This window comes from Melanostigma gelatinosum, assembly GCF_949748355.1.
Source record: "Melanostigma gelatinosum genome assembly, chromosome: 15".
NCBI classification, from domain to species: Eukaryota; Metazoa; Chordata; class Actinopteri; order Perciformes; family Zoarcidae; genus Melanostigma; species Melanostigma gelatinosum.
Genome location: NC_136648.1, coordinates 8,620,057 through 8,645,088, shown reverse-complemented (window position 1 = coordinate 8,645,088; position 25,032 = coordinate 8,620,057). Strand labels below are relative to the sequence as shown.

The 25,032-nt window shown below is 45.0% G+C and overlaps 1 protein-coding gene across 3 annotated transcripts in view; it reads right to left on the bottom strand.

Moving 5' to 3' along the window:
* Window positions 1-25,032, bottom strand: part of LOC306789667 (guanine nucleotide exchange factor VAV3-like) — a 47,195-nt gene that overhangs the window by 1,443 nt on the left and 20,720 nt on the right. Inside the window, exons 17-27 of one of the 3 annotated variants that reach the window (XM_079285733.1) lie at window positions 24,787-24,878; window positions 23,957-23,979; window positions 23,439-23,463; window positions 21,557-21,687; window positions 18,953-19,018; window positions 18,669-18,703; window positions 18,405-18,521; window positions 14,634-14,721; window positions 14,045-14,174; window positions 7,809-7,868; window positions 240-388 (exon numbers count right to left, since the gene is read on the bottom strand). In XM_079285733.1, coding sequence (XP_079141859.1) covers window positions 240-388; window positions 7,809-7,868; window positions 14,045-14,174; window positions 14,634-14,721; window positions 18,405-18,521; window positions 18,669-18,703; window positions 18,953-19,018; window positions 21,557-21,687; window positions 23,439-23,463; window positions 23,957-23,979; window positions 24,787-24,878 — 916 coding nt within the window. The remainder of the gene's footprint in view (window positions 1-239; window positions 389-7,808; window positions 7,869-14,044; window positions 14,175-14,633; window positions 14,722-18,404; window positions 18,522-18,668; window positions 18,704-18,952; window positions 19,019-21,556; window positions 21,688-23,438; window positions 23,464-23,956; window positions 23,980-24,786; window positions 24,879-25,032) is intronic. The other 2 variants (XM_079285734.1, XM_079285735.1) reach the window with 2 other exon arrangements.

The window sequence follows — 25,032 nt, the reverse complement described above, 5'->3', positions numbered from 1 at the left end:
AGCCACTTAGCCCTAATGCTCACAATGAATGTAAACAAAGAACATTTGAAATATTGATTGCCGTCTGGATGTAATGAGAATTTCAACAATGCAAATGCAATTATAAAGAATACATGTGTAAAGCAAATCTACATCAGCTACCACAGTATACGGTAAGAGCACAGATGGCACAAAACAAATAAATAAATAAAATGTGGACAGAAATGTGCCACAATGACAGGATCCTACAGCAGACCTACCCTGCCGTCGATCTCTCCCTTCCACCACCCATTGGACATCTTGGTGTAGATCCTGATCATGTCTCCCTGCAGCAGGGAGAGCTCCCGTGTGTCTCTGGAGCAGAAGTCATAACGAGCCACTGCAACACCCACTACCCTAGGAGAAAACACTGAGACAGAGACATGTTGTCTCATTTTGGAGAAACATCTTCACTCAATTTCACAAAGATTCTGAGAATACTCAGAGATTTAGAATGAGTTTTAAGAGCAACTTTTTGACTACAAACGGCCAAGAATTATATTATCTCTGATGCTGCGATTATGCTGCTCTCTCCTCTCATTGGTCCACCAATAACTACTATATTCACAAAATCAAAGAGTCACGCTCCGTTCAACAGTTTAATCTGAATCTAATCTCAAAGTAAGTTGCATATGCTCTTTGTTTTGTCACTTGAAAGGGAAAGGATGCTTGCTGACCAACTGGAAACGTTACTACAAACTGATCTTAATTTTAAATTCTAATAAAACTTTGACAAACAATTGTAAGCCAAGGTCCATACCAAACAACCAACAAAGTACTAACAAGCCTTTTGGGACGCCAAGGAAGATCACAGGGCAAACGCTGTTTCTCTACCTTTAGTATATAGTATATATTATCAGTATATCGCTTTGCATGTTTGTAGTTTGTACGACGTTAACATTACAACGGCATGAAGCACATTTCTCACAGGTACTATCCACAGTACATTGACTATGGCTATCTTTTAAGGACATTAAGGAAGCAAAACACTGCGACTCTTGGGCCTGATTCAAACAGAGAGTAAAAGCAAAACCACAGAGTCATTGATGAGGGACAAATATATCGAGCTGCCCAGCTCGGCTGTGCCAAATGCACAGTAGAGAAGATAGGTCATGGGTTATCATCGTCATGTGTTGATCTCATCAAAGTTCATGTTGAACGCAGCGCTTATCAGGTTGTACAAGGTAATTCCTACACGTGCAGGTCGGTGCTCACATCACTTGGGAACACAGGTGTGCATCGTTTTTTTTTTACCTTATCTGTGACAAATACAGGCGACACAACTGGGAAGATATGCTGGATGAAAGGAATATACCTACTCCCTCGTGCACACCCAGGCACATCATGCCAACACAGAAGCTCAAGACCACACATACATGCTTATGCACACAAAGGCAGACACGGACAAATATATCCTAATAGACTGTTCTATTTCATCCTTACTGACCGCCAGAGGCAGTGCTTAACACTGGATGTATCCCGTCTCGCGCATGCGCAGGTCGAATATTTATATCAACAAAGTCACGTGTGACCTCGGATGACCACCGTCATCTATAAGTTCCGGTGTCATCCTGAGCTCAGTCCTTTTTTTCTTCTCGCGTCGCAGGTTAGCTACCATGGTAGCTTAAACAAGGATGTGTCTACGATCAAGACATATTAGAGCTCGTCGCTGTAGCCTTGTGACTACCGGTCGGAGTTGCGGTTCTCTCGCCCTCCAAAGGCTGCGACGAGCTGTCCCTCTTCGGAGGGAACGGTGTGTTCGCCGTTCGGACATCGAGCCCCGGACTGGTGGCCGCCCCTATCATCGGTCGTCACCAGTCTGATAAGGGTCAGCTAAGTCGTGATGACAGCAATCGGTAAGATCGATTAACATTGTTTTCTATAAACAGTTGTTTGTTCCACGGTTGGCAGAGCGCTTCCGCTCTAGTAATCGAGTGGCGCGCTAACGAGAGCGTAGAATTACGCTGTCGGCCCGCCCTTCACAGTGTTACGGCTATCACAGTTAGCAGAGTGTTCCTGCTCAGGCAAACTTTGTGAGACACTAGTCCGCATTGGCGTTGTGTACATGGAGATTTAATCTTTACATCTGACGTAATTCGCAGTTAGCAGTGTCTTCACTCAGGCTAACTTGGATGCTAGCTGGCTCGCTAAACAAAGCTGATACTGGGGCTGTAGCCATCAACTTTGTATCCTTACAGCTGTCACAGTTAACAGAGCGTCCTCGCTCAGGTTAACTCAGTGGGAAACTAGCTAAAACAAAAGCTGATACTGGGACTGCGTCCATCAACTTTGTATCCTTACGGCTGTCACAGTTAACAGAGCTGTCACAGTTAACAGAGCGTCCTCGCTCAGGTTAACTCAGTGGGAAACTAGCTAAACAGAGCTGATACTGGGACTGCGTCCATCAACTTTGTATCCTTACGGCTGTCACAGTTAACAGAGCGTCCTCGCTCAGGTTAACTCAGTGGAAAACTAGCTAAACAAAGCTGATACTGGGGCTGTAGCCATCAACTTTGTATCCTTACAGCTGTCACAGTTAACAGAGCGTCCTCGCTCAGGTTAACTCAGTGGGAAACTAGCTAAACAAAAGCTGAGACTGGGACTGCGTCCAGCAACTTTGTATCCTTACGGCTGTCACAGTTAACAGAGCGTCCTCGCTCAGGTTAACTCAGTGGGAAACTAGATAAACAAAGCTGGTACTGGGGCTGTGGCCATCAACTTTGTAGCATTACAACGATCACAGTTAGCGGAATGTGCTCGCTCAGGCTAACTCGGTGAATGCTAGTTGTACTAAATCAGCATTGAGGTTGGGCCCATGGATGGTTTTGACGCATTACGGCTGTCGAGTTCGCTCCGGCTAACTAGAAGCTAATACTCGGTGTGTCCATTGAGTGTTGTAAACATTATGGACATATCGGTAGCGGATATCAGTTAGCAGAGTGCCCTCGCTCAGGCTAACTGGTAGCACACCAAGAGTTACAGCGCCTGTCCAAGTGGAGAGTGTCCTCGCACTGTAAGGACTGTGGGTTTTTTTGTCCGTTTTCACAGTAGCAGAGTGCTCTCGCTCAAGCTAACTGGTGGGACACCAATATCTGCAGCAGCTGTCTTAGTGAAGAGTGTCCTCGCGCCCCTCTCACTGTAAGGACTGTGTTCTTTTTGTCCGTTTTTCACAGTAGCAGAGTGCTCTCGCTCAAGCTAACTGGTGGGACACCAATATCGGCAGCAACTAGTTTAGTGAAGAGTGTCCTCGCCCCTCTCACTATAAGGACTTTGCCTGACCTGTTTCCACAGTGGCAGAGTGCTCTCGCTCAAGCTAACTGGTGGGACACCAATATCGGCAGCAACTATCTTAGTGAAGAGTGTCCTCGCTCCCCTCTCACTGTACGGACTGTGGTCTGTTTTGTCCGTTTTTACGGTAACAGAGTGCTCTCGCTCAAGCTAACTGGGGGGACACTAATATCTGCAGCAACTATCTTAGTGAAGAGAGTGGGCTTAGAGAGTGTCCTCGCCCCTCTCACTATAAGGACTTTGCCTGACCTGTTTCCGCAGTTGCAGAGTGCTCTCGCTCAGGCTAACTGGTGGGTCACCAATATCCGCAGCGGCTGGCTAAGGGAAGAGTGTCCGAAGGATCACTCGCCACTGACTGCCCCCTGCCTGTTCTCTCAACCTTCAGCAGAGCGCTCTCGCTCGGACTGATTGGGAATTCCGCATAAACTAGTGGGACAAGGGTTCCACCAGAATCGCGGCCATGTTCAACTCTCCCGGCTGTAGGACCTGTATAGCTCCTCTTCAGCCGGAGGACGGCCCTGACCTCTTGCCCTAGCAGGGAGAACCCAGGCAGGACCTGCGGCATCACGCCTTGAGCAGTAAGGTCTGCTAGGCTGGCCGAAGTGGAACACCTGATGCGGGAGGTCTACCTCCCCCTGTCAGGGCAGCTGAATCCAGACCAACCTACCCTGGTCATTGGTATGGCGCTTGCACGCCGGGCATACACAGCAGCTGGAACATCCACCTGTGAGTGCCTTCTTCAGGCACCTTCCCGCCCTCACCACCTTTTCTGTTCCTCCCTCCGAGGAATATCTGAGGGAGTTGCGTGCATGGTGGAGACACCAGGGCTCTCTCCCGCCTTACATCAGACCATGCAGGAGGTGGCAAATCTGGCCTTGCACGTATGCCAGCCAGTTCGACGACTATGGCGTCCATCAGTTTCCCCTGAGGAGACTCTGAGGCCCGATGCCAGGTGCCCTCGACCCAATGTCGGGTCAAAGATGACCTGCTATCCAGGGCTTAGGACACAGCAGCGCTGTGCACCGTATCGACAACTCCCTCTCCCACCTCATGCTTTCCCTCGCAGATTCTCTGCAGCGGGCTACTTCGACGCTTCTGCTCAGTGATGCTTCATTGCAGGCGTTTGCGCTCATATCGAGGGAACGTGGATGGATGATGTCCACCCTGGTTCAGACTCGCCGCCAGGTTTGGCTGGCGCAGTCACCCCTATCTGAGACATGTAGGAGGACCCTCCATACTGTCCCAGTGGAGCCTGGTGAGCTGTTCGAGTCAGCTGCTGTACAGGCGCTTCAGCGGACTGTTAGAGCTAGCCAGACCTGGCAGCAGTTCTCTGGTCTTTGCAGGGACATGCCTGCACCCCCAGACCTAGGGGTCCCATTTTTGGCCCACAAGGCCGTTTCTCAGCCTCCAGCTTACCCTAGTAGCGCAACAGGCCTCGGCGTCCTGCTGAGAGGCCGGACCGCTACCTATACAACCCTACTTACGTCCCCGTCCCCCCCCGGCAGGGGTGCCAGGAGATGTCTCCAGGCCGGCTGTCAGGGTTCTTTCTCCCATCAGCGGATTTCCAAGGGAGAGTGGTGCACGTCTATCGACGCCTGTTCCCATGGTGCGTCACCACAACTTTCAGTCCTGGGTGCTTCCATTCGGACTCTCCCATCTCCCCATGGGTGTCCACAGTGTGTTACTGCTGTCCTTTCCCCCTGCAATCGCAGGGCGTGAACATACTGCCGTACTTAGACGACTGGCTGACCTAGGCGCCGTCCCGGCGTCAGGCGCCACAGGACACTGCTCGCCTTCTCTCACGTGGCCCGGTAGGCCTCAAGGTGAACATGGAGAGGAGCTACCTGAGCCCTTCTCAGAGCATAACCTTCATTAGGGTGGCCCTATGAGGGCCTGTCTGTCGCCCCAGTGCGGATGGCTGAACAGCCTTCACTTGGATGCCAAGTGGCACAGATACAGGGCAATAATATTATCGAAACAGTGTCTATTCATCTATTCACTATCCCCATGGAGGGAGTGCATATCTGGCGAACAGTGTCCCAGGAACCGAGCCCCAGGGGCTCGGTTCCATTCCACCAGGAGATTGTCACAACAGTTACCTGCCTCTCAAGGCGGGTGCAGGGGGACAGAACGGGACAGCCTGGGGGCAGTTGTCTGCTGAAAGACCGCAGGTCCAGGTTCTAGAGCTAGCGCTCGAGCACTTCCTTCCATGTTGAAGGGAAAGCATGTGCTTGTCCGGTGGACAGCACCTCTGCTGTGATTTCCCATGAACTATCGATGGGGCACCAGATCTGCAGAAGTTGCTACGGGGATCACCGTGGCCTTCTGACTTGGGAGGCCCCTCGCCTGACCAGCCTGTGGGCAATGTACCCACCAGGAGAATGGAACAAGGTTGTGGTTTTCCTGTTCCGTTACAAGCCTCCACCGGGAGAGTGGCGGCTGCAGCCAGACGTGTCGACCCACTGCCCCCACTGGGTCTCCCTGACGGAGGACCAGCCCTCTGGGTCAAGATGCTCTGGCTCACACGTGGCCAGAGGATCTTCTTTATGCCTTTCCACCATTCCCTCTGCTTTTGCTGTAAGCTTGTCAGAGTTCTTCCCCGACAGGAGGGATCTCCTGTCGCAACTAGAGGGTCGGATTTGGCATTCCAATCCCTGCCGCCTTCAATTAGGGGTCACGGGAGGGCCCGACCGGATGCTGAGTGGCTGCATAGAACCAGTCTGACGGACTATTCTGAATGCCAGTGCGCGGTCTACCTGCCTGCAGTACAAGAAACAGGTGGAAGCTGTTCTCCGACTAGTGTGCGGCTCAGAACAAGGTCCCAGTACAGCGCCCCGTGCCTGCTGTACTGAGTTTCTACAGTCTCTCCTGGATAAGGGCCGGTCTCCCCTGCATGGGACCTACCCTTGGTACTGGACAGCTTATGCTTGTCCTTTTGAACCCCTGGCACAGGCGGAGCCTAGATGGCTATCAGCAAGACGGTTTTCTCCTTGCTGTCAATTCAGCTCAATGTGGGGGCGAGCTGCATGCCCTATCAGTGGAAGAATCATGTCTGAGGTGGAACTCAGATGGCTTGGGTGTCACTTTCTGGCCTAAGGCAGTGTTTCTCCCAAGGGGGTGGATACGGTCACATATAAACCGGCCTATCCAGCTGGCAAAGTTGACCCCCCCCCCCCCTCCCCCATCGGGAGAGGAGAGGCCAAGGCTGCTGTGCCCAGTGTGGGCCCTCAGAGCTTATATGGCAGCCACCGCCTGCATAGTCAGTTATGGTGAGCCTAAGAAGGGCTGTGCTCCTTTTTAAGGGAAAAGGAAAAACGGCACCTGTCCCACTGGATAGTGGAGGCCATTGCCGATACATACAAGGCGAGCGGCTGCGCTCGGCCATCCGGGGTGAAGGGTCACTACCAAGAGTGTCTCCACACCGAGGGCAAGCCTGAGTGGTGTGCCTGTGGGGGATACATGTGCGGCGGCCTCATGGGCATCGCCGAGCACATTCACCAAACACTACAGAGTTAACGTTGCCGGCCCTCACCCACTGGGGAGGGTTCTTGGCCAATTTTCTCTGCCGGAGCTATAAGGGGTAGTTACTGTGCTTCCTCGTGACTCTTTTGGTATAAGTCATCCAGTGTTAAGCACTGCCTCTGGCGGTCAGTAAGGATGAAATAGAACGAAAGTTACGGACGTAACTACGGTTCTATGAATCCTGGATGACCGCCAGAGTTCTTGGTCACTCGGAATCCCGTGAACTCGCGAGAAGATTCCATAGGACTGAGCTCAGGATGACACCGGAACTTATAGATGACGGTGGTCATCCGAGGTCACACGTGACTTTGTTGATATAAATATTCGACCTGCGCATGCGCGAGACGGGATACATCCAGTGTTAAGCACTGCCTCTGGCGGTCATCCAGGATTCATAGAACCGTAGTTACGTCCGTAACTTTCGTTGTGCTGAATATCTGCCGTAAAATGGGAAAACCAACCACTTACTGCCCACTTACAGCATTTACTGACATTGTTAGCCTTATAGTTGTACCTATTTCTAAATTTATATTAAATCTAAATTTGCTATTTTTGTTGTGTAACATATCGTTTGTGGTTTATTAACAAGTAAAACCATACAAACTAAAATATATGACCACTTTTAATTCGCTAAAGTGACAATGATAATTGTTGAATTTAAGTCAAATGTAAATGCCAGCAAAGGTTGCTTTGCAGCTATTTCCCACTCGTTTGTTGACATTCCTGCAGTTATCTTCATATAGTGGGAGACGTCAGAGCTGTCAGAAATTCACAATACTTCCAATTTGGATTCCCAAGAGGCTGACTTGAGTGTTTTTCCCCACATGGCAACCCATACGGTCCACGCAATACGACGCAACAGCGGAATCATTCGACTACATTATTTAACAAAGACAGGAAAAATAAGACAGTTTGTCTTTGGAAACCTGGAAATGTGGGCATACAGCAAGGGAGAGACGAAGAGAGTAGAAAAGATGTACCTGTACCTGACCAGAAAGGCGAGGAGGAGGGAGGAACAAAGCTGCAGCCGCCAAGTGGAACTACAGAGAAACAGAGCGAGTGATGGGTGGATTGGGGGAGGGGTGTTCAGGCCGTAGTGGGAGTAAAGAGAGAACACAAGCAAAGTAAATATAAGTTTGACAGAAAGAGAGTATGAGAGAGGGTAAAATAGAGAGAAAGAGAGAGAGAGGAAAAGTTGGCAAAGTCAAAGAACAAGCAAAACGCAAAGACGGGTCGGAGGGCAAAAACAGTGAGATATACTTTGGTCTGGGGTTGTTTTTCATTATTTCGGCTCTGTCCTTAAGGTTTCATTTGAAGTAAGTCTTAATGCTACAACATGACATGATATTTTCAGACAATATGCCGCAATCCATTGCACTCAGAACTCAGAAGAAAAAAACGACTTCGGACACGGAAAAGTCAATTGAGGTCATTGAAGTCAAAACTCCAAGTGGGAAAATCAGACAAGCGTTATCTAGCCCGAGTTTGCCGCATAAACACACCTGACGCCACAGCAGCATGACGCCACAGCAGCATGACGTCACAGCAGCATGACGTCGCAGCATGACGCCACAGCAGCATGACATCACAGCAGCATGACGTCACAGCAGCATGACGCCACAGCAGCATGACGCCACAGCAGCATGACGTCACAGCAGCATGACGTCGCAGCATGACGCCGCAGCGGCATGACGTCGCAGCGGCATGACGTCGCAGCGGCATGACGTCGCAGCGGCATGACGCCACAGCAGCATGATGTCACAGCAGCATGACGTCGCAGCATGACGCCACAGCGGCACGACGCCACAGCGGCACGACGCCACAGCGGCACGACGCCACAGCGGCACGACGCCACAGCGGCACGACGCACAGCGGCACGACGCACAGCGGCATGACGTCACAGCGGCATGACGCACAGCAGCATGACGTCACAGCAGCATGACGTCCCACACCGTGAATCATCTTTTCACCATTTTTGACTTTGTGTAATGTTTTATGTTGCGTTTGTGTTGTGAAACATACTGAAACAACATTGTTGCTGTCAAAGCCATTCATATTCAGTTGATTAGTGCTTCGTTGCGAGCATGCGGTGTTAGTCCACTTCTCCCCTTCTCTTGTAACAGGGTGACCGCAGAGTCTTGAAAAAGATTTTCAGAAATATTTCCCCACAGGATTCTACAGTTGTTCATTTAAATAGTTACTTCATACAGTTTCCCGTCGCTGTGATAATAGATGTATGTCCTCTGTCGATGCTCGTGAAGTTCAGAGAGTTGCTGTACAAATATCGGTTGGCTGGGACGCATTTAGATCCGACTTGCAATGGATTGCAGTAATAATGTGCTTCCAACCTTTTAGTAACATCTTGGAGAGGGCCCTTTCCTTTCTCAACATGACAATGAAGCCCAAAAACGTACCAAACACAGCAAAACAAGACGACAGCAACGACTCGTGCTTCTATATGAAATCCATCGCGCCAGCAGACCCTCACACTCAGAAAACCACCTGCTGTCACAACAACAATATGGCTCCCTGACTTCTTCCTGTCCCCCACAGGGATGAGTGTGTGTCAACTGTCTGACCAGAGGGCACGCAAACAAATATACACCTACCTGCAGGAAGTATATACAGTACAAACAAACAGATGTATGTATGTACTGTATGTGTGCATGTATAAATAAACATGTACTGAACATACAACCATAAACTAGCACAGGGATTTGATACAGTTTAGTATGATCAAACTAAATATCTTGCATTTTTAGATCAGATTTTGCACGGTATTCACTTATAATCATTCATTTAAGACAACAGAATTGTATATCCTGATAACACTGACGCTTCACTCAAAATGGTTTTAGATTATTTCCAATCCCTAACATTCACACACGAACACAGACGGCAAGCAATCAGCCAGAGTAAATTAAAGATGCGGGCTTTTGGTTCTCCAAACAAATGACTCCGAAGTTTTGAGGGTTTTTCAACAGTTCTGCATCTTTTGATCGTTTGCTCAGCCTTGCATTCTGTTTTCTTTGTTATGAGGTGCCTGTTTTGGGATTCAAACCATTTTTTGTGTGTGTGTGTGTGTGTGTGTTTTTGTTTTGGCATGACATCTGTCTTTCCACGGAGGCTGTTTACCAGACAGAGAACGTGGTGCCCACACTAAGTCTGTCTATGGGGGTGGACGACTTAAGGCAATAATAATCTATCCCAGAATGCATTGAGGATCTGTCAAGGCTTTCTCACAGAAGGAAGCGCTGTGAATGGCAGCGATGCACAAACACACCTCTCGCACAGCTGCTTTGAAGCCCGATGCGCTGGGAAACCGACGCTGCCATAGGAGGCAGAGGGACAAGGATGTAGCAGAATTTGACATCCGAACAGACACAAAAGGCTAACTTTGACTTTGTTCCAGCGTTCGTCTGCTTGCCTCTGCTGCGGCGGCGGGCTGTGGTTGTTTACACGTACGCCTCTCTTTAAGTTAAGACAGTTTACCTCCAGCTGCTTTCTGCTCTTTTACATCAGATCATATTTGCAAACTTTTCACACAGTTTTGCGGAAACAGGCGCAGTCCCTCAGTTGGACCAGGGGTATCCTTCAGGTGTGTGTCGGCAGCGGGCGGCTGTCACCGAGTTTCTCCTGCTGCCAGCCCAAGTGAAATGTCATGTCCTGTCAGGAAAATTGTGAAGCCATCTCGGAGCCGAGTAGCATGCGGAGTGTGACGCTTGGAGTAGCAGGCTCCTGGTGCTTTGCCTTGGGCATTGGGCCCTAACAGGGACCTCTCTGCCAAGCCTGGTGAGCTGCCGAGGCATATTTATTTCACTCACTTCCTCTCTCACTCTCTCCTTTGTCTTTTGCTCTCCCTCTACTACTCTCACCCCTCACTAGGGTTGCACGGTGTATCGATACTAAAAAGGTACCGCGGTACCTGTACGTTAAAAACGATTTTTTTTTTTGTTTTTTTTGTTTTTTTTTTGTTTGGGTGGGGAGAATTATTTATTTATTTACTTTATTTACTTAATTTTATTTCATTTATTTGTGTTTAGTTTTTTTTTTCTCTTAACTTGTTATGTAGTTGTTTGTAATGTTTAATGTTCTGTGTTCTATATGCTCTCTTGCATTGTTAAAATAAAATATTCAAAAAAAAAAATAAAAAAATGATGCGATTTTGCACATTTTAGTATCGATACTTTATTAAAATAGCTCGCGATCAGAGCGCACTCGCTGCTCCGCTCCCTGTCATGCTGCCTGCAGGCATGCAAGGGGGCGGGGCTACCCAGCGCGCTCACAGCAACAGGCAGCGCGCACTCACAGGGGAGACACGCAGGAGCTTTTGCCGACCGTCCTCGGCTTGTTGGAAAACAAGATGCCAGAAGTATCATCTGGAAGTACTTTGGCTATATTGCAGACAGTGAAGGAACGCCCACTGACCTACAGAGACCCGCCTGCGAAACGTGTTTCAAAGCCGCACAGACCAGTGAGGCAACACATCAAACACGGCAAAGCACCTTTCAGACAGACACCCTGAACTTTTTAAAGAGTTCAAAGAACGACGGGTAAGCAAATGTGATTATAAACATGAACACCCCCAAGCTCACCCATATACAGCTAACACGAGTAGCCTTAGCCTAGTTTGACAACAAGCCGATATGATCATGAGGTCACAATGCACACAAACGTGCACTAAATGAAACAAAATTCATGCAAAATGGCTCCATGCTGGTGGAGCCTGAGGGTGGATCTTGAGCTCATTATTTTTAGTTAAGGAAAAATAATTATTCCATGAATTAAGATAAAATTTAAAGTGAAAACATCAAACTCACTATGCAAGTAAATGAAGCATTGTTTATCCACCCACTCCCACAGACAGTCAGACAGATGGCAGCAGAGTCAGCAGCAATCATGGCACCTTGTAGTTTTCATTCATATCTTGCTGTAGGCTCATACTAATATTAATGCCATTTGTTAAGTGTTCAAAAAGCTGGGCAGGAACAAGCTGGTAAAAAAGGGAACCGTACAGATGTTTTATTTATTACTATTATAGATAAATATACCAGTATCGTATCGTATTTATTAGGGGTGTAACGGTTCACAAAACTCACGGTTGGGTTGGGTACGATACAGTGGAGCCACGGTTCGGTACGTTTCGGTACAGTAGAAAACTATAAATGCCAGAGAAATGGACTTGATTTTAAAATATATTTATTCATTACAACTAACATCATAAAGTTATTCTTTGACTTTGAACAATGATGGAACTATACCTGAGTGACCCATCTTCTGGGGTGTCTTCTCAGCAACACATAAGCATAAAAAACAAAAACTGCTCCTTTATGTTATGTAGTATTGTTACTTACATCTTGCAAAAGAGATTTTTCATCTCAATGGGACTACCTGGTTAAATAAAGGTTTAAAAAAAAAAAAAAAATGTATTCAAACGCATTCGGTTCGTCATGCGTACCGAACCGTGAGCCTCGTACCGAACAGTTCAATACGAATACGCGTACCGTTACACCCCTAGTATTTATGGTATTGTATTGAATTCTGGTATCGTATCGTAAGTATTGGTATCGTGATACTTACGGCAGGTATCGTATCGAAGTCATAATTTTGGTATCGTGACAACCCTACCCCTCACCTTTGTCTCTCTTTTACCCCCATTCACACTTGGTATTAACATGCCATCTGTATTTGGATATCTCATCTGGTTCAGGAAAAATACATTATTCAAGGTATAGAGGCACGTGGAATACGTTGCAATTTAAAAAGGACTGGATCATCTCATCTACAGGTGGTCCAGCTTGTATTGGATCTCTCAGAATGTAGTCTGTACAGTTTGGCCACATTTTTAAAGAAATGGTTCATTATTTCCCGAAATATACTTGTTTGCTTTCTTGCCAGGACTGGTTGATACCACTCTTGTGTCTGTACCCTAAATATGACGCTCGAGCCAAGAAATACTTGTCATAACAGCCCATAAATTGTTTTTAAACTTTGGTTTACATGTATTCATGTGTGAGCTTTAGATGTGAAGAACGCAGCAAACCGTTTCCTCCTGTTTCCAGTCTTTACACTAAGCTAAAACAGCATACGTTGCTCTGTATTTACTGAACAGACAAGAGAGTGGTTAGTTGAAACTAACCCATTAACGCCACTACAAAAAGCTAGAGGACCCTTTGATAAACGGGTCACTTGTAACCTCCATTTCTACCTCTTTCCTTTTCTTTACTCTCTCCCTACCTCCCATTTATCTCACTCTTTCCCATTCTTACATCATTGTCTTTCTCACTTTCTACACCCTTTTTGCCATTTCGACCTCTGTTCTCTGTCTCTCTCTGTCAGACTCAATTCCTAACCTGCCTCTTCCTCTATTCTGCTTCTTCCACAACACCTTCCTGCTTCACATGCCTCCTCAGAATGAATGAGCATCTGCTTCTGTCTCCGAGGGCCAGTAATGACGCAGGAACTGGACTTGTTGAACTTACGGTAAGCACACGTGGACATTTATTCATGCCTGTTACGTAATAAGGCCGCCGGGCTGAAATCAAAGCTGCTGCTTTTCCACTGACAGCCAATAATTACCTCATAAACATTGTCAGTCTGACCAAGGATGATGACAAAAGAAGACTAATCAAGCAAAACTGATGAGGTCAATCTCCCAAAGCGCTATTCCGCAGGGAGTCCCGTTCGCTCATTATACCGTGCAAAGTATTTCTAGCATGTCCCGATGGTCAAAGATAGGACTGCCTCAAGTATTAAGACGCAGTTTTAACTTAATAACCAAGCAAAAGCTCTGCCATCATGATTTTGTAATGTAAGGTGGGACATTTTTCTACAGTTCTTAGAAGGCAGTACAGTACATCAGCTGGTCTATAGTAACAAACTATAGCAGGTGAGATACTTTTTTTGGATTTCAGCAAAACAGTTTCTGCCCTTAGTTTGTTCTTTTGTTTCTATTTGATGACCTGGAGAATGTCAGGTTTCATTGGCTGTTTTGGTCATACAGAAGCTTTACAAGCAAGACTACTTCCCAGAGAAAAACAGCTCACTTTACTTTATCTGAACTGCAGTTGCAGCAAAACTGTATCCCAATCAGGTCACAGCAAAAGCTTAGAATGACTTTCAACTGTAACCGGCTCAAGATCTGATCTGGTAGCATTTCCCTCTGTCATACACAGTCTCAGGGAAGGAAATGTGGATGTTTGTGAAGCACACTCACCACTGCCAGCCCTGTTAATGGCCTTGGGCACGCTTCCATTGGACAGTTCCCTATAGGGGACCTGCAGAGTGGTGTCAAGACTGCTGAAACCCTCCTTCAATGAATGCTGCTTGTAGTATTCCACCAAGTCCTGTGTAAAACAAGCACAATCAAACAAAACATACCCATAACAATGATACTCCAGTGTGAATCTACGTGACTTTGTGTACAAATGGATAGAAATGAAAGCAAAGATGTGTGGGCAGGTTGGCTTGGCTGCTTGTTTGACCTCGATAACACACCAGCTGCTGAGGAAGTGTTTCTAAGAAGGGCAACTAACTGCAATCTATCTTTATATCTGGCCATCTCAAGTGCAACACTGAAAACCAGCTAATATTAGCTACTGAGATACAGGCAGTTGCTTCAAACATGCGCTCGAAGCTTTGTGAGTGTGTACACAAATGGAGAACTAAACCACGAGTAGACATGTCTAACCATTGTACAATATAAATGCATGCGTTATCTCCAGAGTGCTGCAGAAGCAATGTCAAAATGATGATACTCATGAATGCTACAGTAGCTGAAATCCATACAAAGTTAAAACCTTTACCAGCACAGTCTTGAACAGCCGACTCTCAGCGATGTAAAAGCAGCCATCCTTGGTCAGAATCTTAATGTGCTTGACTTTGTCGTTGAACCTGTGGAGGATGAATAAGAGATGGGCTGCTAATCAACTACACATACTTCCACGTCAATCCAGTCTCTATGGTGAACCGTCACGAAGATCTGTCTCCGCTGACGGCTGGTTACCACGCTGAGCGGCGCCAAGCAACTTTGTTTGGCAAGAACACCTCAGGTTTTCCCTGCCGTGGAAATCAGATCCAATACACTGAAGTCATGTAATAATAGAAGCGTCAAAGAATTACTGAGTCTTACCCTGTAAGACGAATTAATACTGTATACCAGTGTCTGATTGAGACCTTTCATAGCAGGGAAACCCCAACAGAGGTTTCTCTTCTTTGTTTCATTTTAAATGTAAGAAGCATTAGAGGCTAAACGTGTGGAGTAATTAACAAGAAAACCAAATAATGTACGAAAAGTATTGAAGTATTGTTGCAACTTTTAAATAATGCAGTTAAAAGCAAAACTAATAAAGTATTGTTGTTTTAAGTCCCACAAAAGAAAAACAAAAAAGTCCCTCAAATCCACAGCAGCAATTTCTTTTGTAAAATAACTGAATTAATTTAAATCCAATAATGGTTTCTTTGCCAAACATTTGAGTAGTGTGGACAAACTGTTCCACCTAGTAGTTACTGGCTGATCAGCTTCAGGTGTGGATAACTACTTATTACTGCGTTCCATTTGAACTGGGAAGTAGGAAGTTCCCAGTTGGAAATTTCAACCTCACCAACCCGACCTCAAAATACCACATAAAGCGTTCTTATCAACTGGTATTTCTAACGATGGCTAGCCTGGCTAGAACTAATGTTAACTTCCCACTTGTGGTACTGGAACGCCATCACCTCGGGTGTGATGTCATTCCCAGCTCCAATCTCTGACTTCCGAGGTAAATGGAACGCAGCTTTGCTACACCTCTATAAGACAGACCCACCTCCATAACATGTACTAAATCTATCGTATGTACTACCTGCCAATCTACTGAAGAATCGCCATTTTGTACGGACAGGAAAAGATACAAATGGTGCTCCAAAAGACCACAATGAAGCTGAATGTTTTAATTTAATGCCACCGCCATTAATAATAAGTATTTTTCACGGCAAACATTTTGACAAATAGTAGGAAAAGCAAAGGAGCATTTCACATAATTAACGACAGCTTTGTTCCATTTAAGTACATTACTAAGCCCCGTTGGTGAGCCAGGATACACAGTGGCAGTAAAGTTAAATGGAATGCAGCCCTTATTAATTCCACCTGGGTTTTTTCTGCTGTTAGTCAACATGTCTGCTGTGAAAAAGGGAAATGTTCTTATTTTCTTCTTTATTTTATTTTCTTTCTGTGTTAATGATTTTATGTCCAATTTGTTTTTACCAAGCACCCCTTCCCTGAAAGATGCGTTTAGTGTGCTCAATTAATCCAACAGAGAAACATGTATCACACATAACTGTCAAACGTACGTGAGACTGTATGCTATCGGCATACGTTAATAATTAAATTATCATTTAATCATATGTCATGTGAGAATAGTAGCTCAGGCAAGCTGCTTCGTTGAAGAATATTGTGGAATTGAAAGCAAAATGCTGTATATTGCATGTCTCCCACGCGGCGATGTGCAAGTTACACTGAAAATAGATCCGCATTGTAAATCTTCCAATGCAATGTCTAACGCATGAGAAGCATATTATGATCATGTTGCAAATTCACAGATACATGATGAATATATGGCGGGTCATACATTATTGATGTGTGTTGAGTTATATGGCGCATAACACATGGAGACAGATGAGCCTTGTTTGGTTGAGTATTTCCTTCCTCGTATAGGCTCCCACGACTGCACACACACACACACACACACACACACACACACAAACTGTAGTGTCTAGTGACACCAGACAGTTCCAGTTGATTAGTAGCAGCTCTCATATAAAGCTCCATTATCTCAAACGGCCATTCTGATAATGATCTGAAGCAGTGAGACAGGCAATTCGGATTAGAGTGTTCAGAACCCGGCCCTGTGCATCAGAGTTGTGAATGAGGGACGGTATGAGTCCACCAAACCAAATGGGCTGGAATGGTGTGTCACTGGCTAAATAGTCTTAACATCCAAACACTATTTCAGAGTGCACCCTCAAATCGTTATAATCTCTTGGAGCTGTCAGGTCGGGGGCAGTAGATAGTCCTTTTTTAAAGACTGAACAGGCTTTGATGCAGCCTGAAAGATTTTCGCTGGTTAAATGGCCAGTGTTGTATTTTCAAAAGACAGCGACGGAGGCACTCAACTTGCAGATAAAGCAGCCTTTGATTGAGGCCTAAAGGGATGGATGTTTGATCGTAAATTTCAATGCATTGCTGTAGCCTCCTTTTGAAATACATTTCTAAGGCTGATCGCCAAAGTGCAGCAAATAGTATGATGCAAAGCTATCGGGCTCTCCTTGAACATATATCTGGGCAGAGGAGACGGACAAAAGATGGATGGTAAAATATTCCACCCCTTCCCCATGCTGCATTCAGCGGAGATGCATCGACTGAGCCGACCATCAGGGTAAACTAAAATGAACCTCAACAATGTTTAGGTATGATGTAGGTTCAAACACACCTTGTGCCGCTGACACAGATAGGGTGAATACTCAAATTAGAAAAACATATTCTAAATGACCTCTCGTGTCTAGTAGCCATGGAGAAAGTTCTGCTTTTCTTTGCCCAGATTAAGGGGCGTTCATCTACCTGTAGCTAACGCAGAGTTTCATCTTTGATACTCGGAGCCTTAAAAAACAACGGGTAATTGTTAGTGACCTGGTGCGCAATCCTCATAACAGTGAACTGCTATGGCACTGAACAAGAACAGAAATAAAAACAAGATCATGAATGTAATAAGCAGCTGCTGATATGCCCACCTCTTGAGTTCAGGCTCATCGCAAACAAGACATGTATTCACTGAAGTTATGGCACAAACAACATCCTGCTGCAGGCTTCTTATGACCATGACATTGTGGCGATAAAGATATTAGTCGAATGCACTTAACTGATTCTATGTTAGCTCACAGCTAAAGTCACCAAAGTAACTTCATGAATAGCGATACTTTCTGACTCATTGCACCTTCTTTAACAAATCCAAATGCCATTTCTCAATCTGTAGCTAACTTTCAGAATGATGAACGTCACAACATGAAAACTGCAAAATATTTAAAATTCAAGGGGCCAAGTTTAACGAACAACAGTATATTTTTTGAAGAGGCTGAAAGCTTTAAGACAGATATATCAAACTTGGGATGAAACAACCCTGTAAACTTCATTCTCTCCCCCACCGTCGACATTTTACCATCAACTGTGATCCATCAGACCAGGCAAACTTTTTTTCCATACATCATATTAATAATGTCACCATAACTTCTTGTTTTTCACTGGCATGAGTGGAACACAGCACGACCTCCTTCTGCTGCGGCCCATCCACTTTTAACATTTGATGAGCTGCTTGTTTTCATACACCACACCATTGCTGTGCCGAGCTATTATTTGCATGTGGGCATTTTCTTTGCTTGAATGATTCTCGCCACTCGCCTCTCACAATAAGGTGTTTTTAGCCCACAAGACTGCTGCTGACTATGTGTGTTTTGTTTATTCCACCATCATTGGTAAACTGTAGTGTGTGGAAATTGTAGAATTAGATTGGAAATGAATGAAAACAAGCCAGCATGTCACTTACTTTATACTCATGGCGTATTCAGTGCACTCTTTACTCCGGTGTCGAACCAGATAGGTGCCGTATTCTCGGTCCAGAAGCTCCACCTCAGCCTGGTATCTCTCCATAGGACCTGCAAACCTGAAGCACCCATAAACAACTGCTGCCCTTACACTGCAATCAATCATTCTGAACATGAGGATGAGAACAGTCAATACGATCAATAAAAAGTGAAAATGACTTGTGGTTATCGTAAGCAATCTACAGCCATTTGTTTTCATCGCTTACCAGAGCTGGGCAGAGTAATCGACAGGTTTTGGAACCTGGAGCATGGAAAAGAATTGTGGTTATTTTGTGTTTTTATGGAGTCGATACACGAGGGGTGGAGGTCATTTTGGTAATATGATATTGAAGCCTCATCTAATGGCTAAAATCACTCTTCTACAGCGAAGAAGCGCAATTGAAAAGCACTACATTTCTTTGGCAAGACATCAATAGAAGCCATTATCCACCAAATGCATTGTAATCACACTAAATGTGTCTTATTGATTATGAAAAATATGCACACTTACACATGGGCAAGGCCTCACAGCGTCGCTTGGAAAGAAGCCAATCTTGGTTGTCGCCAGAATTTTTCCCTGCAACAGCAACTGGCTGTTAATCGCATTATATTTGTCTGGGAGCAAATGCACCTCGTTCTCTCTCTTTCTCTCCTCTCTTCCTTTTCTCTTCCCCTCCCATACTCGCCTCAATAAATCCTCAGCAATTAGCACACAACAAGCAGTACATCTAATTTGCAGCCCAAGTTAATTATGGTTCAAACTCTGCCGGCAGATAGATTTGTACTGCATCAAAACAAGAGCCTCGTTTAACACTAAATAATGGATCTTATTCTGGTCTTTGACTATCCAAACAGCGGGAGCTCTCTGGCTTGCACTAAAGACTAACAACTGCATTTTAGCTAAACTGCCTCAAGCACAACACAAGCTTTAGAAATTCATTAATTCCTTCAACAATCATAGTGTAGAGAGACTTTCTTCTCCAACTGAAAAACAAATTACATGATTGTATACAAACTTACCCCGACATAGATGTATAGATTGTCTATACATCGATGAATTGTAAATTATCTATCATGTACATCTTGTAGACTATATATATATATATATATATATATATATATATATATATATATATTAAGCTCAAGATAATTTGAGTGACCAGTTATGAGTTTGAGGTCAATTTGAAGTCCATTGAGTCAATCTGAGAAGACAGTAAGTGTTGAGGGCATGTGGAGCTCCTCATTCAGCTTCCTGCCCTGTTTATGCTTTCCTCCTCACTCCTCTTTATTATGAGTATGAAATGCTTTCTGGGACCGTGCAAGCCCCGGCAGTAACTAGATTGGAAAGCGAATCTTTACCCCTCTCTATGATTCATTCTGTGTAATAACATTTCATCAAAGGTTTTTTGAGACCCCCCTCTCTATTTGTTATGCCTTCGATAAGCGTATGATAAAGATTCAACTTATTACTCTGTTGGCATAAACAGGCAGCAGCCAAAGGATCAAATGAAATTACAGTGATTGATTGTATTGTTCTGCCAGTGGGATGGGGGATAATTGCCTCCTGGGTAACAGGGGATATGAATTCTCAATGTTCTGTAATTCCATCCTCTGGCGCCACAGGGGACGCTGAAGATTAAAGGTAGCCTGTGGAGGTTTCATTATAAACAAACAGGGTTTCTTCAGATCCAGTGTTTCCCACCCAATGCATTGTGTGTGTGACCGTAAGATCCAAAAAAAACTTGTTGAGAGCACTTACATTGTTGTTGTTTTTTGCACGCATTCATGCATCTGCATTCATACACTTCTTAATCGTCTTCTCTTTTGCGACTGCACCCTACATTTTTCAGCTCATTACTGCCACCAGCTGTTGACATGCATTCGGCAGTCACTGCAGAATTTTTTTGTGGATATGTGAATGTGAAGAACACAGACTCGAAAACATAAATATATTGAACAGACAACATTTTATCATGATTGACACAGTGTCTGTTAAATTACATTTGTGGTTTGGAGAACACTCTTAGATCGCCTTGCACCCGTGTTATCGATATCATTGCAATCATTCACTTAGTTTAAAAAAAAAGAAAAAAGCCTTGTTGCAGTATAATTATGCACAGGACAGTTATTGACACAAATGTGTCTTATCATTTAATTCCTTTAATTATCTCCTCCCAGCATAGTTACTATGGTAACAAACAATGCAGTGCCATCAGGTCTGCAGCATGGCATTCTGCGAGCCATTCCATCGGCTTACAAGAAGTCCCCTCGCACTCATGTCCTCACCCTCCACCTTGTGCTCTGTCACAACAGAGAGAAAACACGGAGCATAGGAAATCAGGCTAACCGCCAACTCCCAGCCGTGCCGTTGGCAAACACTGCAGTCTGATTGGAGCAGCACCAAGTGGAGGACGAGGCTTTAATTCCACCGTAAAGCAGAGTGAGAAACAGCTAGGGAGGCTGCCGCAAGACCCCAGATAAATCGACCATCCTTTCAAAAATAGATAAGGTCAAACGCTCTCCACCTTTGGCTGACCTCATGAGATGGTTGCTAAATGTGCCTGTACATGAGGTTGTGCACCAACCATTAAAACATCCTCCAGAGGCTCCAGTGTCTGCTGTTTTATTGCCTCAGTGTGGCACTCAATTAATCAACTGAAGCCACTAATTGGTTAGATCATCCGCTGTAGGCTATGATTCAATCTGAGGAGTGAAAGAACAGACAAATACCCTATTTTTAATGCAACTGTGGTTCTGAAGAGTTCATACAGATCTTCGACGGATATTTCTAATTAACACTGACCTCATAATGATATCAAATTCATGGCTCACCTGACAGGACACAGAATGTGATGAAACAACCCCAATGTAATTTGTAATTTATCAACAATAATGGCCAAAGGGAGATAAATTGTTGATGTCACCCCATAAATATATTTGTGAAAGCTTTTGCAGATAGCGGGACATCCATCAGTAAGAGAGAAGAGGTGACACGCTACACGGCTTCAAACCCACGACACTGCACCAAGCCGACCCGGTGAGCCGTGACATGTTATTTTTTTTCATGGAGTCACAGATGTCGAGATAAAACCAAGATGAGCTGAGTGACACGCACCTGCCACCAGGAGCTGTGCAGGTCGGCAAACATCAGTTCAATAACATCGCCCGCATGAATGCTTAGTGGGGGCCCGCACTGGGGACAGGGGATGCCACTGTAGTCTCTGATCACAACCATCCTGGGTAGACCTAAAGAGACAGGGAACACAAACACATCTATACTCACACTTTTCAACATTTATCAGAGTCTTATACAGAGGGACATAGAGCAGGTGAAAGAGCGTAGGCTGATTCATCATTACTTTGAGGTAATCAATCAAAAATACTGCAACCATATATGACATAAGTACAAGGGCACCACTTATGAGATCTAGGAATAAGTAACAGGCCTTTGAATCACAGAGCGCTATGTTGCTCAGACTGTGAGTAAAAGGGAAAACTCAGATATTCAAAGTATTCTGCTCGACACGGGGAGTTAAACGTGATGTTAACGCCTACTTTAACTGACATTGTTGTTCTAATGCTTTCAAGTCTACAGGGACCTCTTACTCTCAAAAGAGCCAACCGTAACCTAGCCGACATGCAAAACGATACGTACGCAGTTCATTTTACTTCTGACCTTCTTCTTGCTGACAACAGCAATGTCACAGTTTACTGACACTTCTATTTTACTGCAGCAAGGTGGGGTTGGCAAGAACAAGATGTTTGGCTGCTGTTAAGTCTCTCTTTAAATATATATTTCCAATGCTCCGAGCGCGATAAACAAAATTCTCCATCACAACGGCATTGGATTGGACTGACAGCAGACGAGGCAGATATGTCAAAACACGGGCAAACAAAACCCCAAAACTATCTGCCTGACTACGTAAATATCAGTAAAGGTGAGACAATGTTGTCTGTTTTTCATTGATTGCACCAGTCATGTGCACAAAGCAAATTCCCTTTCTGTCATTGTCCTAAATGTTTCAGCACAATTGATCCCCAACACGTACATACATGTCCACAAACTACGAAAATGTCAGCATCCTAAAAAAAAAAAGCAGCGATTTACTCTTGCAGGAAATGAATCTCTGTTATTCCTGTACGTTGCAGCTTCAACCTTTCCTCGGCATAGCAGACAAACACAGCCACAAGCATCCGGCCGAGGCTAAGACGAAACACCCCAGCCAACTTAAAAGACACAGCCACTTACTCTCCACAGACTCGCACATCGAGCCCCCTCAGGCACATCTCCCTGCAAACCAGCCCGAGGAAACTAGCGGCTGACGGTGACCTCAGACGAATTGAATATCTAACATTCATGTTTTTAATAAGAACAATAAGCACAGCTGTGGCTGTCTTTCTCATAAAGCCCCTTATGGAAATTGATTTAACACAAAGGCACAGCTCAGCGGTTGAGGCCGAGGCATATAGACTGCTGGAAGTGCTTTTCTGCCAGCATCTCTCCTGCCGTAGTCCTCATCATGATTCCACCCACTCCAATTCATTTCAATGCCGTCTTGGGTTCAGGCATCACGGCATCCGGTGAGAAAAGGGCTTTTTTTTGTGCATTGGATAAGGATTCCTCCTGCATCCTATTATTCATTTGTTATTCTTACTCAAATATGTTTGTCAAAAGGAAGCTGTTGTTGCTCATTTCCTCATTTTAACCCTGTGTGTGAGCAGGAGGGATTCATGTCACTGCATTTCTTTTCTTTTTTTAAGTTGGGCTGGGAAGTTGAGTAGTATATGATCACAAATGTGAGGAGGGGTATTATAACATCGAAGGGTTAGCGTTAAACCACCATCTATCTCCTCCAAGGCTTTGAAATAACCGTCTCCTTTTCATCCCGTCTGTGTTTCTGATTTGTTGCAGGGCCAAGATGAAAGCAGCTTAAGAGGTAACACCTAAAGCCCTTAGCAGGTCCACAAAAGTGGTGAAGTGGTCGAGCCATACTGACCTGGGTCTGGTGGTGTTGTGTTTTCCTGTGGATGGAGAGCAAACGTAAAAAAAAAAGACGGAGAAAGAAAATGAAAACAAGGAAGGCAGCAAGAGGTTATTGAGAGGCAATTCTTACTCCTTGTGCAGGTTCAGTCTGAATACTCTTCATACAATCATCTATATGAGTGTTATACTCTTCAGATGTGTGGTCTAACCTTTTTGATAGTGAAAGACAGACAGGAGTTCTGTTTCGTAGCATTTTTTTTTTTCTTTCTAATTATTATCCTCATTTTGTCTACAAAGGGTATCATGGAGTGTTTTTTAGATTCACTGTCACAAATTGAAGAAACAGGAACGTTCCACTGTTGCGTACGTTTAAAGACGCAGCAGGGGATCTCATTGGCCAGCTGCTATGTGTTGACAGGAGTCTGGCCAATCAGAACTCTGCATGTGTGTCATATTACCTTATCTGCTACGTTACGCTTCACTTATTATGTTTGTGTCTAAGTCAGAGAGGAGAAGCAGTCCAGGACTTACCTTGGGTTTCGGCTTGGCAGAATCTGCAGTCAAGTGAGAGACAGACACAGTGAGAAGAATACAAAATGAGTGTGTGGTGGCTTCCCGACATACAACCTCAACCGTCAACCTCTGCTGGCCCTCGTCACGCCTCAGAATGCATAAAGACCACCGTGCTTCTGCTGAGAAGGCTTGTCAATGGCCTGCGCTGCCTTTAGCTGTCTGTGTACTGTATTCAGGGAGGGTAACGGACCTGGACGAATGTCCCACACTCGTGACAAAGAGCTAATGCTTGACACATGAGTATAATGCAACAACTGCTAAATATCTTTATGGCATAATTCAGCTTTAAGTGCTAAACGTCATGTGTAATTTGCAGTCTCATAACAGAATTTTTAGATTCTTTCAGGGGGAAATAAAGGGAAGTAGAAATTTGAGCATGTGGTTGGCAAAGTGAGGGAAGGTCAAAGGTTACATCATCCAGAGAGACACGTTTTTTTTAATCAAGACACCAAATTCAATAGTACGCAAGCTGTTACATAGCTTATGTAGAATCTGGCATATGTGTGGTGCCCGAGGAAAGCTCATGGAGTTCCCAAAATGTAAAGAGGTCCTCCTTTAGGAAGCATAAATGTGCTCAGTAAATTTCATGGCAATCTGCCTTTTAGATTTTTGCGTACAAGTAGAAATTGAGGCCTGATGGTGGCGCTATAGGAAAGGCCACCAAAAAAAGTTATGATGTGTTCTCTGAGGGACATAAATATACACAGCAAATATCATGGAAATGATGGCATATACGTGTTCACGATAACTTAGTGCAACACAATCGGTTTTGGGGGTTTCCATCTCACCTGATCTCCCACAGACTCCTAGTCGACCCAGACACTCCTTATGAGCCCCCAGCCCACATTTCAGACAGAGGTAACCCTGGTTAAAGATGCCCCTGGGCACAATAAAACACAGGATATATTTTATGTATAACAGCGTCCTTAAAAATAAATACCTTGACATTTTGAATCTGTTGCAGTCAAGATAAGAAAAGGGAAATGTCCTTCAGCTTTCCAAAACCATAAAACTGATACTGTCTGCTGAAAACG